Source organism: Urocitellus parryii, chromosome 4 (assembly GCF_045843805.1).
Source record: "Urocitellus parryii isolate mUroPar1 chromosome 4, mUroPar1.hap1, whole genome shotgun sequence".
Classification (NCBI taxonomy): Eukaryota; Metazoa; Chordata; class Mammalia; order Rodentia; family Sciuridae; genus Urocitellus; species Urocitellus parryii.
Genome location: NC_135534.1, coordinates 63,836,790 through 63,855,188, shown reverse-complemented (window position 1 = coordinate 63,855,188; position 18,399 = coordinate 63,836,790). Strand labels below are relative to the sequence as shown.

At 33.6% G+C, this 18,399-nt stretch overlaps 1 protein-coding gene across 1 annotated transcript in view; it reads left to right on the top strand.

The window, feature by feature from the left end:
- The window catches only part of Fchsd2 (FCH and double SH3 domains 2), a 251,959-nt gene that overhangs the window by 107,412 nt on the left and 126,148 nt on the right, over nucleotides 1–18,399 (top strand). Inside the window, exons 4-6 of the mRNA XM_077796870.1 lie at nucleotides 4,428–4,504; nucleotides 11,920–12,064; nucleotides 17,447–17,580. Coding sequence (XP_077652996.1) covers nucleotides 4,428–4,504; nucleotides 11,920–12,064; nucleotides 17,447–17,580 — 356 coding nt within the window. The remainder of the gene's footprint in view (nucleotides 1–4,427; nucleotides 4,505–11,919; nucleotides 12,065–17,446; nucleotides 17,581–18,399) is intronic.

The window sequence follows — 18,399 nt, the reverse complement described above, 5'->3', positions numbered from 1 at the left end:
CTTATGTAGGGAACCTAATTTTTAAATGATACTTTGCCTGATGTTGGGAAATTCATGACAAAAAAGTGTAGTATGGGGCTGGGGATGTTGCTCAAGCAGTAATGCACTTGCCTGGCATGCGCGGGGTGCTGGGTTCGATCCTCAGCACACATAAAAAATAAAATAAAATAAGACATTGTGTCCACCGAAAACTAAAAAATAAATATTAAAAAAAATTCTCTCTCTCTCTCTCTCTCTCTCAAAAAAAAAATAATGTAGTATGTCAAGACTATGGTTCCTAATATTCCTAATCATAATATTTAAGAATATGGTTTCCTAATATTTTAAAGAGTCATATGATGGTAAACCTTTATTTTAAATTTTATTTAAAACATTAAGTTTCAGTATATGCTGGGTCAAGAACAGTATACAAAATAACCAGTGCCAGAGCCATGGAGGATCCTCCTGCTTAGCTTGCTGTGGTGAATGGGCCAAAGGTTAAACCATCAGTCCATTTCCCAGTGTCTACTCAACAGTGGCTTTCTTTGTATTTCTTCATTTGTTAAAGCAATACAGCAAGAGTTATTGAGAGGTAAAACAAAGCAAGTCTCACATCAGACACTGATGGCTTTTTAAAAAGTTGGAATGGGATGTCACTGAATATTCTAAAGGGCATATTGATAGAACTACATCTTTATGGAAGTCACTGCTCCAGAATGAACTATAGTAGAAATCAACATTATGCATCAGTGATACTCCTGTCAATATAAATAAACGTATGTCTAGTGAACAAATTTCAGAGAGTAATGCTATAGGCTGGGGAGTGAATTTTATTTTTTATTGTAAGCCATAGTTTATTTTCCTTAGCAAATTAATTAGGGTAGATAATTTTCTATATAAACAAACCTTTCATTCATCAGATGTAACTTTAAGCATGATGTAAGAGAGAAACTAGTTAATTTAAGTGTAGAATGCTACTAGAGGCATTAAATATGGTTTAGGTCCTTTCCTGTAGTGGCCCCAGTGTATTTCTTAGCTTCCATGCAGATTAGGTTTTGAACAGCTGCGCAGAGCACACAGAAATTGTGATTCCTGTCTCTGTGAACTAACTTGAATAAAGTCTTTCATCTAGAGATCGCACTGTTTTGTCTGATTCATGAATCCCTCATCTCATCTTTGAAGGGCCCATTCAGTTTAATACAGTTCAACTTTGTGGTTTAGAGTTCTAGAAACATGTTGTAATTTATAATGCACAAAAAATTTTAACATAATTTCATGCTTTTTTGAAAATTAGATAAAATCCACTTTAAAATTATGTCTTTTGTAAAGACTTTTTGATAACTTGCAATTCTAGCTTAAACTTAACTAGGCGTCATCTTTATGACTTTAAGAATCTTAGCAAATGTCCTATTTTTCTGTATTTATAACAAGGTAAAAGAAATGTATGTGTGAAAGGACTTGGTAATTTAGTTCACTTGTTCTGTATGGAGAGTACTGTCACTCTGCACAGTGTTCTGGTCCTGCTCATGAGTGAGAAGAGGTCCATGTCACATCTATGTTCTGTGTGAAGTGTTCTGCAAATACTTAAAGAGCCATTTGATCGTTGTTCAAGACCTAATCTGCTAAACAATTTGTTAGCAGCAATCAAACAGAATATGTAACTTATATGTAATTTGTAAAGAAAATGCCACCTGATCTTTTCCTTATTTGGGTACTTTACCACATTGTACCACTTATGTGGTAGTAACCAAGCCTAACATTTTATTTTGTATACTTCTTATTCCTCTCTAACAGATGAGTTCTTGTAATTCAGGGAGCTTTACTTATTTCAGCTTTCATAAAAATTAACATGTGATACCTTCTCAGCATACGTGTGGAACATATGTGTGGATATTCCATTTCAATAGTGAGAATGGTCAAATTTGATTATACTTTTATTGATCAATTTATTTATTATATTAAGGCACCTACTCATAATTTCAAAAATCTAGTACAGCATGTTTTTTCCTTTGAGTATACAGAAATTAGGAATCAGAGAAGGTTTTTTTTGTTGTTGTTTTTTGTTCTGGCAGTACAGGGGATTTCACCCAGGGGTACAAAACTACTGAGCTACATCCTCAGTCATTTTTATTTTTTATTTTGAGACAGGGTCTCATTAAGTTGCTACAGCTGGTCTTGAACTTGCAATCCTGGAATTACAGACAGGCACCACTGTATCCAGCAGGAACCAGAGAAGTTTTAATCAAGTATTTCTAACTCAGAATGTCAAAAATGCAAAAGGAGATTACTGTCATACATTAGAAACAGTAATGTAGGAGGCATTAATTTATACAATCAGTGAATGTTATTAGTAATTAAATGCTAGTCTCTGTACTATAACCTACGGCTATAGTGATTTAAATAAATAAGAGAGAAAATCTTTACCCGATGGAGCTTGTAATCAACCAGACAACTATAATTTAATCAGATAGTAACCATCTATAAGAATTATGAATGAGTAGTGTTGTATGAGAGAAAATAACTGGATAGAGGGTGAACTACTTTATGTAGAGTGGTTAGAAAAGTCATTTTAGAGAAAGACACAAAAACCTGAAGTATGAAAGTGTGCCTGGATTGTGTGCTCTAAATATGGTTTCTTACTGAAAGGAGTCAGGTATCACAGAGAGAAGCAGGTCTGTGAAAGGATCTGTTAGAGAAAACAAAGAAGCAAACAAATTCTTGGGGTACAATATAGAAGCCAACTTGAAAGGCACAATTTGAGGACAATTTGAGCATCTAAAGAAAAATGACTGCAATTAATTGGAACATATCATTGTTTAAAATACATGAGTTTACATGAGTTTAAAATGTTACTTTTAAAATTCATTACTCATCTGTGGAACAAAATTGAACAATCAAATATTTATCCCATCTTTTTTCTTAAAAACTGCACCTCAAAGCAATAAAATAGTTCAGGGATGGATATTCTTTGTAGGATTATAGCTAATAAATGCAGGAAGAATGATAAATTGTTACGCTGGATTGAAATGAAATTAAATACCTATGCAATGAAACTTTTCACATTTTACTGTATGTACTTTTGAGTGTTTTGTGTTAGGAAATATATGTATCAGTTTAAAAAGCAGTGATACAGAGTTCAAGTTCAGCAAGTAGGAATGGGAGTGATGAGAAGATATTTCATGCCATGGGAATTGTAGGAATAAGGTACAGAAGTGACAAAATACTGCATATATTCAGGGAAACCTTAGTAATTGGGTTTCCCAAAGTATGAGATAGGTTAAGTGAAAGTATTATATATTGTAGAATACAATTCCTGGAAATAGTGGAACCAAACTATTGCCAAGTTCAGGAGGAACTTGAGATTCTAAGGTGCGTCAGTTCCTGCTACACTTTGGAATAAAATGATGCTATTTCAACAAAGGCTCTCAATAATGAATTTAATTAAGCCAAATTGATTTGCTAGCAGATCTTATTAGAAAGTTACCTTGTGTAGAGTGAAACATTGATTTTTTAGTCGAACAACGTTTGCTTAAAGTAGATGGTCTATGAATTTCTGTGATTGTTCTTCATTTCAGCATAGTATTCTTCTTATTTTTTTTACACCTACAAGGTAGAAATCAATATCCCAAAATTAATGATTTCTTTAAAAATCCAATTATGTTGGCCCTGCTATAATGTTAGAGGCCCATGGCTGTTATTATCTAAAAGTAATATGTTACATAATTGGAATGAGTATTTTAACTTCATTTCCCAACAAAAAAAATCTTCAAGAGTCCCATAGCTCCTCCATATTATAGATATTGTTTTGTCCAGATTTATATTGCATAGATAATATAGTAAGTGGGTTTATTTTTTGGTAGAACTAATTTATTTGATTTGAAATGATTCGTGTTATTATTTTTTTTGTTTTTTAAAGAAAAAAAATCTCGAATCTGGTGAATTACTAGTATGATACACCACCAAAGTTTGCTCATTAATCCTTAAGCCATTGTTTGTCTGTTTGCTCCAAATTAAATGCAGTCTTCCTTCTCTTGAATGTGAGAATTTGTTGCTAGGACTTAGAAATGTGCCCACACCTCAGCTAAGGAATGGTGGGAAACTGAGATGTCAAACTGTGTGATCCAAGCTCTGGAGTTGGACAACTGTGTTCCCTGTTTCATACCAGAGATAGTTTGTTCTATGGTTAGTCAAATGGTCTGGTGAAGTGAAATGCATATCACTTAAGTTTCAGTGTCTTCATCCTCAGGCTCATCTTTTTCCTAAAAATGGAAACGAGAGGACTGGACAATAAAGAGAGAAGTTTGTGATGTTCTGTCATTGGCTCTTTACTTCTGAATTAAATTTTCATTTGGAACAATGGGATTTTCTAACTAATATGTTTTAATGGAAAGAGCTTCCTTTATGACACAATTCTTATTTTAGAAAAAAAAATATATTTTTTTTAACAGGGTATCCAGAAGTTGGCTAGTCAGTACCTGAAGAGAGATTGGCCTGGAATAAAAGCTGATGATCGGAATGATTACAGGTAACTTAACTAAGTGGTTTTTTCTTGTTTTCTTTAAAAATGGTTTTACTCAGAGCCTTATTACATACAACTAACATAACAGTCTAATTTTTGAAATAATTGTTTCTTTGCTATGTTTTTACACACAATTTCAGAATTATAAATTTTTTTATTTTCATTTTTTACATTTTTAACATGTAGATACTCTGTATAAATTAGGTCATTTTCCTATGTCTTACACTGAGGTTGCATATAATTTCTTTAATATCCTTATATGAGATATAAAGAACCTAGATGGCAGTGGAACACAAATTTGTTTTCTTTCCGACCTATGATAAAACATATTATTGCAACAATAATGAGGCAGATTGTACTATACTGTCATGATCATAGATTGTTTATTTCTGAAGTAAATTCTGAATTTGGAAAGATGAGATTTTGTGGTACTAGGGGGAAAAATTTTCTAATATGTTTTAAGGGAAAGAGCTTCCTTTGTATAACACAATACTTATTTTAGAAATGTGTGTATGTGTATATAAACAGGATATCCAGAACATGGCTTGGTAATATCCTACATAATTAATAATAATATTAATTAATAATTTTAAAGAAGATCTGTTGTGATGGGATATAAATTGTCCTTAGTAACCTATCAATATTGAATGTGTAATTTTGTTTAGAATTCGATGTCTTTTGGGGGGTTAATTTGGTAGTATGTGTTGCCTTTTGTGCTCAAGGCTGTTCTTAATATTGGAGGACCCAGAAGTCAAAGATCTTAGAACTGACTATATGGTTGAAATTAAGAAACAATAATAGAGAACCCATGGTAATGAAGAACTCAGTATTGAAGTGTATGGTTTAGAGTCTGAATATGAAATCAAGCTTTTGAATTGTCAGTAAAGACTGGCAACTATCAGAATTTCTGAAGTATGTGATAATGGGGCTAGAAAGCTCAAGCATATACAAGAAACCCTAATAGTTCCTCTCAGTGACTAACTTAAAAGGTAGCATGATAGCTTTAAATAATAGAATGGTATAATTCCAACTTAGAATATTAAAACAGAAAATAAAATTCTAGGCAAAAATGACAATTAGAACAAAATCTTGATGTGAGGCTGAGCATGCTTAGAATTACTGATATGAAGAATTCATCCTGACCCAGAAAAGGATTGCTTGTTAGGGAATAAAGGAGTCCAACTTACAGATAAGCTATATTCCAACTTAGTTTGAAATTCAGTATTCAAGTTACCAAAGAAATAGGGAGTTAAGGTGGTAACTCAGTGGTAGAACACTTTTCCTAGTATGTGTGAGGCCCTTGATTTGATCTCCAAACCACACCAACACATACACACACAAAAAGAAAAAAAAAGAGAGAGAGAAAAAAAGCTGCACTTAAGGCAAGCTTAAGCAAACATTTATTAAATATTCAGTATACATCAGACACTTCTAGGACCTTTCACTTGTGTCCCATGATTATTAAAATAACCTTGAGGCAGATTTAATTATCCTTGTTTTATACACTAGGACACTGGGTCTTGGGTTATATACCTTACTCAAGGTCTATTAAAACAGACTCTTTATACACTCATTCATTCATTCTTTTTTTTCTTTAATTCAAGATGTACATATGTAATACCTACTAATGTCAGCTACTAAAGGAGATTTCAGGATTAGAGACACTAAAAGATATGATGTTTGTCCTTTAAGAGCTTACAGGAGATAGCCACTATAAATGGTTGTCCTATCAGGTCGCAGTAGTAGAGGTGTATTGAGACCATCAAGGAAAACTTAAGCTTGGATAGTTTAGTCTTGAGCTCTGGCAAGAGTTTACCAGTTTAGTAAATGAAATTCTAAGTAGAAGTAACATCTTTAAGGCATAGAATATGGGAAAATATGAATATTAGGTAGCAGTGAGCAGTTCAGTATGTGAAGTATACAGCTTGGAGGATAGACAGAGTGGTGGATATGGAGAACATCTAAGGTGGCATCATAAAGGACTTTGTATATTATATTATGGAGTGTCTCTTTTTATTCAAAAGATAATGATGACATTGAAAAATTTCTACAACAGGAATGATTTGATCAACTTCCATTAATCACAGTATGAAGGTGGATTAGAGGGGTGTGTAAGGAATTCAGGGAGCATAGACTCAAAGGAATTTAATCCCTTCTCATCTCTTATTTAAACTATGGAAATAATAGTAAAAAATTAGAATGTGGGGGTATTTCAGAGATACTTTAGGAGACTAACGCTAGAGGACTTGCAGTTGATTTGGCAGTTTTGTTTTTTTAAGTTTGTTAAATTTGTTCTGGGACAAACTATAAACAGTTGTCTTTGTATCTAAAATAGCTCTTGGCATATAAAAGGCACTTGATAAATATTTGCTGACTGGCTGACTGAAAGAACTAAGAGGAGGGGAGGAAGGGATTGTACAATGACTCCCAGGTTTTTTAATTTAGGTATCTGGGTTCTGAAAAAAAAGACAATAGAAAGATCAGTACTGAGTGTGAGCATGGGAAGTGTGGTGTTCTTCATAGTTTTTGGGGGGATGTGGTGCTCTTCATAGTTTACATGGTTTTAGTCATTTTAAATTGTTGAATTTTTAAGTTTATATTTGTGTTGGCAGTTTAAAAATTCTTATCCAAGTTATTCATGCTTTTCGTTAAGGAGGTAAATAGTACAAAACAGTTGTGTGGCATCTCCTTTCCCAAGCCTCTCTATTCTCATTCCTACTCCATGGAGTTATTGCTATAAAAAGCCTATGGTATTTTCTTTCCCTTAATTTTTTTCTGTGTGATTTATTCATGAACATACACAGTTTTGCCCTTTTTGACAGAACTGGAATTATTGTGTGCATATGTTTCTGTAAACAGTGTTTCAGACACCCTTTCATAGCAGTACATTTTGGTGTCACGATATGGATGAGTTATAGTTTCGTATCCATTTCCCTATTTGGTAGTTATTTAGTTTATGACTATTACAAATAATGCTGCAGTGAATAATTTCCTTTTGCACATATCTTCATACACTGTGAAAGTATATTCTTAGGGTAAATTCTTAGGACATTTTAGGTGAAGGGTTTATATGTTCAAAATCTTGATTGTAGAAATTGTCCTGCATAAACTCTATCAATATATTTTACATTTCTTCTAATGCTATTTAAAAATCACCCAATTTATTTACTTACCAACAGTACATGTGATCAGTCTTTTATATTGTTTGCCAATCTGTTGATACATGTATTATTTAATGCCATGAAACCCCATTTTCCTGGAAACTAGACTTCTATAACACTAGTTTCTCTCCCCCTTGCTTTTTCCTTAAATGTTTGAGAAAATATTTTCAGACTTTTCTCTGTAAATGTTTCTAAAAGTTCCCTTAGCTTTCTAGTGACTCTTCTCAGTAATCTTATCTATATTCCTGGCTTTAACTATTGTCTATAAACTGACAATGATCATATACTTTTATTGACTTTCAGCTTAGAGAATAAAAAATCAACTGCCTGCAACTTGACCTTCTTTCTAGATCTCATCTTCTCCTATCTGGAATGCTAAGTAGCTGTTGCTCTGCTGGGATCTTTCCTTTTCACATTGGTGTTGTTGTTATTGTTTGTTTGTTTGCTACAAGGTAATAAACTCTCTTTGCCTTTTATCATAATTGTCTTTATGTGTTTGTAAAATTGGCCTCCTCCCACTCCCCTGGTTGAAAATCTTGTTTCTTTTTGCCAATAGGGTGAAATTTAAATTTCTTTTTGTGATTTTCAAATCCATGAAAAATCTGTCTCTCCTTATCTCTGGGCATTTCTTCTCCTTGATCCTCAGTTCTCCTACCTTTGGCAATAGTTTACAGGTATAAGTGGGTGAATGTATATGTATTTTACTAGTTATAACTTAATTATGGCAAGTATTGTTTTTCAGTTGTAAAAAGTGATATAAAAGTGTATTTTAGTTTAAAAGGTAAAGTCAGTTACAAAAAAGATGAGTAATTATGCAGAAGGTATGCACCAAAAATAGTGTAGGACATATGCAAAAGATTTCAGACACATAGATCTCAGTATAGCTTCATTGGAATGAAAAGGTCCTCTTTAATATTAGCCTTGTTACTAAGATTAAAGAGTCTTATGTCAGCAGAATAGTGAGGTTTGGGAGTCAGACAAATGTGGGTTTTAATCTAGGACCCTTCATTCCCTCCTCTCCTCCTCCAGTGACTGCAACACCATACCCATTTTAGGTGCTGAGAATATAAAGGTGACTTAAACAACCCTTCTGCCACCTGGAGCCTATGTTCTAGTGAGGGAAGACAGTAAACAAGTGAATAATTAAATACATATGTCAGTTGGTGATAAGGACATATGTTTAGTGAGGTGGATAGAGTGCCAGGGAGCTGTGGCTCTGCAGTCACTGCACTGTGTAGAACACTGGTGGTTAGGGGAGGGGGCGGAGGCAGAAATTGCTGCAGTAATCCATGCACAAAATGATGGTGACTTGAGTATGGTCACAGTGGAAGAGGTAAACTGTAATTAATTTCTATTATGTTTTGTGAGTCTAAGCAAACAAAATTTCTTGATAGAAGCAGATGTGCGATGAGAGAGAAAAGTGAAGAATCATTGACAATTCTGGGGATTGAGTTTGAGCAACTAAGTCTGAGTAGCTGTCAATGAGATGAAGTATATTGCTACAACAGAGTCTAGGGACATTAATAATTTGGTTTTGGACATGTTAGTTTTAAGATATAATAAATGTGGGTATGTTAATTAGGCAATTGAAGGTTAGGGAAGATGTGTGGGCAGGAATTAAAAGTTCAGGATAGGTTAGCATGGTGATAGTATGTAAAGCCATGAGCTAGATGAGCTCATCCAAGAGTCTGTGAGAAGACGAGAAGCTGGAGACTGACTCTGGAGCACTCCAGCATTATAGGGCCAGGAGATGAAGAAGAACCCCCAGAACATACCAACAATGACCAGTGAGTTGAAAGTAGACTAAGAGAGAAAAATGTCCTGGAACTCAAGCTTTTTTTTCCTCTTATTTGCATTTTAAGGAAATGAAAGTATAGTGAGGTGAGCTACATATGATTGTATTGGTTAAACTAAAAACTTGATTTCAGGTCTTCTGCCTAGTAACTGAATTCCATGCTTTTCATGGTACTGCATTGTTACAGATATGTTTACTTGCTATTAATCTGCTAATCTCTAGAGGTCTTTTTTTAAACTCCCTTTATGATGAAAGGATTTCTCTTGTTATTGTATAATCTTCATGATTCAGACATTCATCTCTTCATTCCTTTATTCATTCAACACATTATTATAATCATTTCATATTTACTGGGCCCTAGAAATACCATAGTCAGCAAAACATACACTTGGCCTTCATGGAGTTTTTACTTTAGTGAGAGGGAAGGACATTTTTTTTTTATTGGTTGTTCACAACATTACAAAGCTCTTGAGATATCATATTTCATACATTAGATTGAAGTGGGTTATGAACTCCCAATTTTACCCCAAATGCAGATTGCAGAATCACGTCAGTTACACATCCACAATTTTACATAATGCCCTATTAGTAATTGTTGTATTCTGCTACCTTTCCTATCCCCTACTATCCCCCCTCCCCTTCCCTTGAAAGGGAAGGACATTAACTGAACATTTACATAACAAATTTTTATAATTACAGGAAAAGTGCTTCTACCTATGAACACTTTGCTTTGAGTCTGGGGATTGGCCTGGTGGTGATTATGAAAGACTTCTCAGAGGAAAGTATAATTAAACTAAGATTTGAAGAGTGAATAGCAGTTACCCAAGTGAAAGGGTGAAGGGAAGAAGGTGCTCCCTCCCTTGCCAAGACCTCCCTTCCTCTGTTAGAATTCATAATGTTAGCTTTTCATTTTTATTTTGATTTTAAAATGCATTACACACACACACACACACACACACACACACACACACACTAGTTGTAGAAGGACACATACCTTTTGTTTGTTTATTTTTGTGTGGTCCTGAGGATCGAACCCAGTGCCTCACTCATGCTAGGCAAGCACTCTACCACTGAGCTATAGTCCCAGCCCTAAAAATGTATTTTTAAGTATAGATTAATAGTTGCTGAACTTTTCATAGTATTGAACTTTTCTTTCACTTCACTCTCTGGGAAAAATCATTTATTTGGACTGTTTAGGAGTTCACCTCATAAGTCATTTGCTGTGAAAGGCCAAGGAGGACACCAGTTTTGCTGTTGTTAAGTCAATTAGTGCTTTTATACTGATGTTTTGTTTTGTTTTGCTAATGCAACATAATGAGTTTTTCCAAAGGGATGGTGATATATCTGCCAAAATAAACAAATATTTTATTCTCTATTGATTTGGTGTATTGCATGGACAGATCCTTGGTTAAAAATTATAGTTTATCAAGTTTTTTTTTTTTTAAGTTCTAACTAATATAGGACCAGGCAACTTTTCTTTTTCTTTTTTTCCCACTGTCTTCTATTGACCCATAGCTAGCATTTTTTGTAGTATATGGTCCCACACATTGCTATAGTAGAAAATCCATTTGAACACTAGGAGGGAAATCTCAGGAGATAAATATTAAAATTACTAAAATTTCACTACACGTAGGTGTCACATTTTAAAATACAAAGTATCATCCATTGTTGTGGTGAGTTATAAGATACATTATGACTAATGGAGGAAAATAAGAGGATTAGCTAGGCATTTAACAAATTAGGAGAGAAGGTTTGAAAAGGAAATTGACTAGCAAAAGCAAAAGATGAACAATTTTTTGACTTTACCAAGAGATTGCTGAGCACATTTATCAAGCAAGGTGGTGGGACTTGCTTGGAATGACTTCAAAGCACAGTGTGATGCTGAGCACATTACAACAGAGACTGATGTAGAGCAACAATATCACAGATTCCTTTTGTTTGACAAAATGGACTTTCTCAAGCATATAAGCAGTTAGTTGTTCATGACATTTATTTTTTCTAGCCAAATGGGTTTATGTAAGACAGTATAGTTGAAAGAGAATGTAATTTAGAGGTAACCAATCTTCATCTTTATTTCTATACTGCCATGTTGTATGACCAAGAGTTACTCTGTAAATCTGAGTCTATAAAATAGAATACCATGATGAAGTAATAAAATCTGATATTCATAATGATGACCCTGTGACAGTGAAAGTCCTGAAAAGTCTATATTATTCACTATTTTTATAGTGTTGCTGTCTCAAATTGTAATCTTTTTATTCCTTTACTCCCCATTGCTGAATAATAGTGGGGTAGAGTATATGCCATATTTTTCTGTATGCTGAAATATTGCCTTGAAGCCAATATAAATAAACATTTATGGTTCTGAAGAAGATATTTATTCTGTCAGTGTTTGACAGTGAGCAAAAGATTAGATTTTCTTGCATTTTCCTGCCTAATGCTTCTCTATCCCTCTTTGAATTTAGGAGCATGTATCCTGTTTGGAAATCCTTTCTCGAGGGAACAATGCAGGTAGCCCAGTCTCGGATCAATATATGTGAAAATTATAAAAACTTCATTTCTGAGCCTGCCAGGACTGTGAGAAGTTTAAAGGAACAGCAACTAAAAAGGGTATGTTCCCACTTTTTTTGTGTCTTTTATGTATTTTAATACTTCACTGCTACATTTGCAGTCTGTAAAATTTTAAAATTGCTTTTAAAAATTTGAATGTTTTAAAAATATGGTCACAAATGTTTTTGGGTGGCATTTTACTAGAATTTCTCAACCATGTTTTATTAACTGATAAAGCTGAGTGTAATTTGAATTCATGGAAACTGGGAAAGTTCAGTAAATACTCCTTAGAAATATAACTCAAGTAAATACACCTGTATAGTTTCACAGTATTGGTACAGTTGGATGTATATTAAAATAATTGTTATTAAGTCCACTATATCTTGAGAACAGTTTGTATTAATTAGCCTCAGTTTCAACTTGTGCCATTTTGCATAATTAATCTTATTTTTAGAAGTCTAGTGTACTCTAAAGTTGAATTGTGTAGGATATACATAAGTAAAAAATTTTTTTCAAAAGGACCTATTTATTTGATTATCCAGAAATTTAAAATTCATAGGAAAATATCATTGTCTAATGTGATTGTTATAGTATGCTGTTGAAAGTATATGTTTGAATTGTGTCCTTTTTGGAAAGAGAGTAATAAAAATGGAGATTATCATGATACTTAATAAGTAATTAAAGTTTTTTTTAAGAAGGTCTTAAATCAACCTTTTTTTAAGTTATAGGTGGACAAAATATCTTTATTTTTATTTTTATGTGGTGCTGAGGATCGAACCCAATGCCTCATACATGGTAGGCAAGTACTGTACCTCTGAGCCACAACCCCAGTCCCAGTTATTGAAGTTTTTAAATAGAAGTATTAATACTTCAGAATATTAAAGCAATTATTTAAGGAAATAATATTTCAGAATCCATCCATTGTTCCAATTCTGATTGTCATTTGTAAAAATACTAATCTTCTTATTTGCCAAAGATGATTTCAGTTGCATAAAATAAGTGTTAAATGCATATGTGTGTTTATATATAAAATTTTAACCTCTTAAAAAAGAGCACTTTTTTCATAGTTCTTTTTTTAATTGATTTAAAAAATAAATAAATGACAGTGGAATGCATTACAATTCTTACTACACATATATACCACAATTTTTCATATCTCTGTTTGAATATAAAGTATTTGACACCTAATTTGTGTCTTCATACATGTACTTTGGATAATGATGTCTATCACATTCCACCATCCTTCTAATCCCCTGCCCTCTCCTTTTCCCTCCCATCCCTCTTCCCCATCTAGAATTCATCTATTCCTCCCATGTAGAGCACTTTTAACACATTTATATAAAAATGTTTTTGCTTATCTTTGCCCAAAATTATCTTGTTCAGTGTATACTATGTGATTAAACTATGTGACCACTCATCAATGATCTTAAGTTGAAATGAAATGTACATTTATTTATGTATATGTATCTGATTATGCAGAAAAAGGAGTAGAAGGGAAGAACAGAGAAATAATACAATTTTACTTGCTAACCAGGCAGAAATATTGTGGTTCAAGTTGCCATTGTATTTATCAAATCTAACTGAATTACTGAAAACTTCTACTTTTTCAAAATCTGAATCTTTTTTTTTCCCTGAGGGGTGTACATTTTATTGGAAACCTTAAATATTCTTCAAACAGAACATCATCTTCAATCAGGCTCTTATGTGGCCTACACAGAAAACTGTGGTTTTTAGGATTAAAGGCAAGGAGAGGGAAAATACACTGGATGAGTACTTAAATTTGGCAAGAGGATCTCTCAGGATGAATGCTCTTCAGCCAGTTTTATCAGCTTTTGCCACAGCTTCTTCAGTGGGTCCCAATTTTTATGTGGTGCTGAGCATCCAACCCAGGGCCTCGAACTTGCTAGGCGAGCGCTCTGCTGCTGAGCCACAAACCCAGCCCCCCAAATCTGAATATCTTGAAAAAAATTTAGCTACTTCTTTGCTTTTCCACTGGTGGATAGATTCAGACCTGAATTATACAGCATTCCTGGGCAAAAGAAAAAAAAAGTTTGAGATTTGACAACTAATTCTCTTATCTATGAATTAACTTGTATCATGATATAGATGATAATAATGGCATTTGTGTTTACAAGGCAGTTGTTGAATGTTATACAATAGGCATAACTATCATGAACCTGGGATTGCACATAACAAAACCTATTTCAAACTGGTTTAAGCCAAAATGAGATTGTATTATTTTATATATCTGAATACTGCGGGACTTATTCAGGCATTGGCAAATCCAAGGCGGGCTCAGATGATGGTAGTAGAACTCACTCTTTCTTTCCATTAGCTCTGCATTCTCCAATGGTTTCATCTTTTAGCAACTCCTTCCACTTGTTGGTCCCCAGAATGCCACATTTAGAAATCTTCTGGATAGCAATCCCAGATTTTCAATTTTTCCAAAAGTTGTAGTAAAACTAATAGAATTACTCTTCATATTGGCTACATCATTTTGCACTCCTACCAACAATGTATGACAAAGCTTCCAGTTTCTCCACAACCCTGCTGATACTTGTCTTTTTTTTTTTTTTTTTTAGTTGGACACAATACCTTTATTTTATTTTTTTAATGTGGTGCTGAGGATTGAACCCAGGGCCTCACATGTGCTAGGGGAGCGCTCTACTGCTGAGCCACAAATCCAGCACCCCCCCCCTTTTTTTTTATCACCATCACAGTTGTGAGGTACTATTTCATTGATCATAATTTTGATAATGGTTAATGGTGTTGAGTGTTCTTATATTTTTATGATAAATTTTTCCTCTACTGTTAGCTTCCTAATTTTATAATACTATAATTCTTTTAGTAATTACCTTAGAGATTTCAATATGCTAATTTATTAGATTACCTTGATTTAGTAATTTTACTGTTCTCCAAACTTAGTCCCAAATTAACTTTCATAATCTACCTTCAATTAATATTTTACTACCTCATGAACAATACAAAAATCTCTAGCCCAGTGCAGTGGCACACACCTACAATCTCAGAGGCTTGGGAGGCTGAGGCAGGAGGATTGCAAGTTCAAAGCCAGTCTCGGCAACTTATCGAGGTGCTAAACAACTCAGCGAGACACTGTCTTTAAAATAAATACAAAAAGGGCTGGGGATGTGGCTTAGAGTTCAATCCTCGGTACCAAAAAAAAAAAAAAAAAAAAAAATCAGCAGTGTTGTTCTTTTTATCTTCCTCTTATGACTTTTGTTTTGTTGGACCTTTTGACTCTGTACATATTTCTTTTATACTTTTTCTACTTTGTATTTCTACCCTTTTTTCTATATTTCTATTGGTCTATTTGGCTATTTATTAATTCTCGGTTCTTCTATTCCTAATATTTTAAAAACTTATCTTTTGGAATCTTAATGTATTTTTTCAGTTACAGAATTTTAATGTGACTTTTTGGAGGTTAGATTCCATTTTTCAGTTGTAATTCTCCCTGTTTTCCATGTGCTCCTAATCTGTTTCATAATTCCACTAAATGAATCACTATGTGTGTTTTTTTTTTTTTATTGTATGCTGATCTTCTTGGTTTTCATTATTTGGTCTATGGCTTTAGTGTGCCTCACCATGCTGAACATTGTGGATCAAACATGTGAAGGTTCTTGAAGATGTTATTTCCAAATATGGTAATATTTAGCAGGCAGATAGAATGCTAGTCCTTTGTCCTGTTAAGGTCTGGTTTTGGGGGTCTTTTTAGGGATGATCTATTTTACTTCTTTGGTCTTAACTGAAAGTATGGGATGCTTACTCCAAGACCTTTCTACTCTGACAAGACTTGAACTCTAGCTTTTCTTCTCAGCATCATACAGCAACTCTGATCTTCTGATCTCTGACCAGTCATTAGCTACTTTTATCTGCTGAATTTCTTGGCATTTCATTCTCCGTATACCTATTAGAAATCAACAGATGACTCAAGGGGAAATTACATGTAGTGTTTTGAACTTGCTCCTCTGTAATATCCTTCTTTCTAGATCTTTGCCTTACAAATTCCTGATGTTTTCATCATCCCCTGAACTACAGACTATCTCCACAGAATAGAGTAAGAATACTATTTTCTGTTTATATACTATTTCTGTGCCATGATTCAACAGATGTCCTAAAAGGAGGGTTGAGTGGAGAGTTATGTAGGTGTGGTCCTCTTCTAGGTCTCAATTCTGTAAGACCAGGGTATGCTTTGTCCAATTTTCACAGTTTCCAGACTATAGGAAGATAGGCTAATTCAAATTCTGTCACCATGAGAACCAGTTTCAACTTAATATTCTCCCTCTATAACATTAAAGTTCATGTTCTTTTTATAATGTTCTTTATTTTGGCAGTTTTCTTTTGTAATATTTGGGGATAAACAGACACATTATAATTATGAAGGACTTAAGATTATAATGAAAATTACAATTAGAATAATACCAAAACCTTTTCTGGATCATTTTTTAAAAATATTTATTTTTAGGTGTAGTTGGACACAATTGCTTTTATTTTATTTATTTTTATGTGGTACTGAGGATCGAAACTAGGGCCTTGCATGTGCTAGGTGAGTGCTCTACCACTGAGTTACAACCCCAGCCCCTTCTGGATCATTTTTTATATGTGAATATTTGCTTTTAAATCAGAACAAGATCCACAGTAACATAAGGCTTTTTGCCATTCTTCTGTTTACTTAGTAGTGCCTATGTCCATATTTTTCTCATTTGTACTAGAGTTTATCTACCCTCCTTGAAATAACTGTGATTTGGGGGTTTGGGTTTTAGCTCAGTGGTACAGCACATCATTAGTATCTACAAATCTCTGCTTGGCCCCCAGTGCCACAAAAATAAAAGGAAGAATTGTGACTCATATTTGTCTAATAATTTAGAATTTGTAAACTGCCACCATATCCATTATAGTGTTATCATATTTAAAGAGATTTAGATTTGAACCCAGAATTTCAAAAAATAAATAAGTAAAAATAAACAAAAAACTGTTGAAATTTAATATTTAAACAATTTTACAGAAAAATACATATAACTCCTTTACCTTAGTAGACTACTTAAGCTCTTAATCATTTTATCTTCTTAGAACTTAGAAAAAGGAGACTGTTGATTATGAAGAAACAGCAGAATTGGTTTATTCTTTTTTTCTTTATTGCCATGATATCTGCAACAGGAAGCCTTTTTATGATTGCTCTTCTTATGCCTTACCTTAATGTCAGTCATGATTGTTAGGCAAACTCTGACACTATTTGATACAGTACTTGAGATGGAAGTACCAGCTGTGCATGGAATTCTAATTTGCAATTTGAAAGTCATTAAAAGTGCTGATTTTTCTCTTGGGTTTCTATCCTGAAGGAATAATGCATGGTCCTTCGGACAAACTCATTTCTGTCAGCCTGAAAACTAAAAATTGTAATAATTGCACTTTTGTATTTTACAGTGTGTGGACCAGTTGACAAAGATCCAAACTGAATTACAAGAGACAGTGAAAGATTTAGCTAAAGGCAAAAAGAAGTACTTTGAGACTGAGCAGATGGCTCATGCAGTGCGAGAGAAAGCTGACATTGAGGCAAAGTATGTATTTTAATATTTCTGAGAAAATTATTATGCAGTTAAATGTTATTTTTGCTAATTAATACTTTGTTCTCTATTTATATGGCATATAGATTTGTTCTTAGGTTGTGTTGGTTTCATTTGTTCTACATATGTTATGTACTTTAGGTCCCATTTTCATTTTATATCGACTGGTTTTTATCTGTTAAAGTGGCAAAGTAGGAATCTCTGACCTTTAAATTGAATATTTAAACAAGATAAATGAACATTGTACTTACAGACTTGAAAACTTATGGAGAGTCTAGTAAAAGCCATGATGATATCTGAAAGTAGGGTTTAAGAGCCTCATTTTATCATGCTAGACTCTAAAATTCAGTTATAGTTGAAATCCGTATGATATCTCAAGGTGTCATTGAAGGAACAATGGCACATCAAGTGACCAAGAGCACTGACCTCCTTTTAAAACCCTATACCAAGCACTGTTTTTTATTGTACATATAATTCTCATATTTCTCCTTTTTAAAGTATGCTTTAACAATTTTGTCAATATTACTTTCAATATATGTGAATTATAGTCCTTTATTTTGAGACTTTTTTTTTTAAATTTTATTTTTATGTGGTGCTGAGGATTGAACCCAGTGCCTCATGCACACTAGGCAATTGGTCTACCTTAGAGCCACAATCCTAGCCTGAGCCTATTAAGGAAAGGAAGGAACTGGCAATTGGTAATAGGAGATACCATTCAAGCGATAGAGATTTTTGCAATGACACTTTGAGGAAGTGTGATAAATATTGGTGGGGGGGTGGGAAACCTGTGTTATAGAACTGAATTTAGGAGGC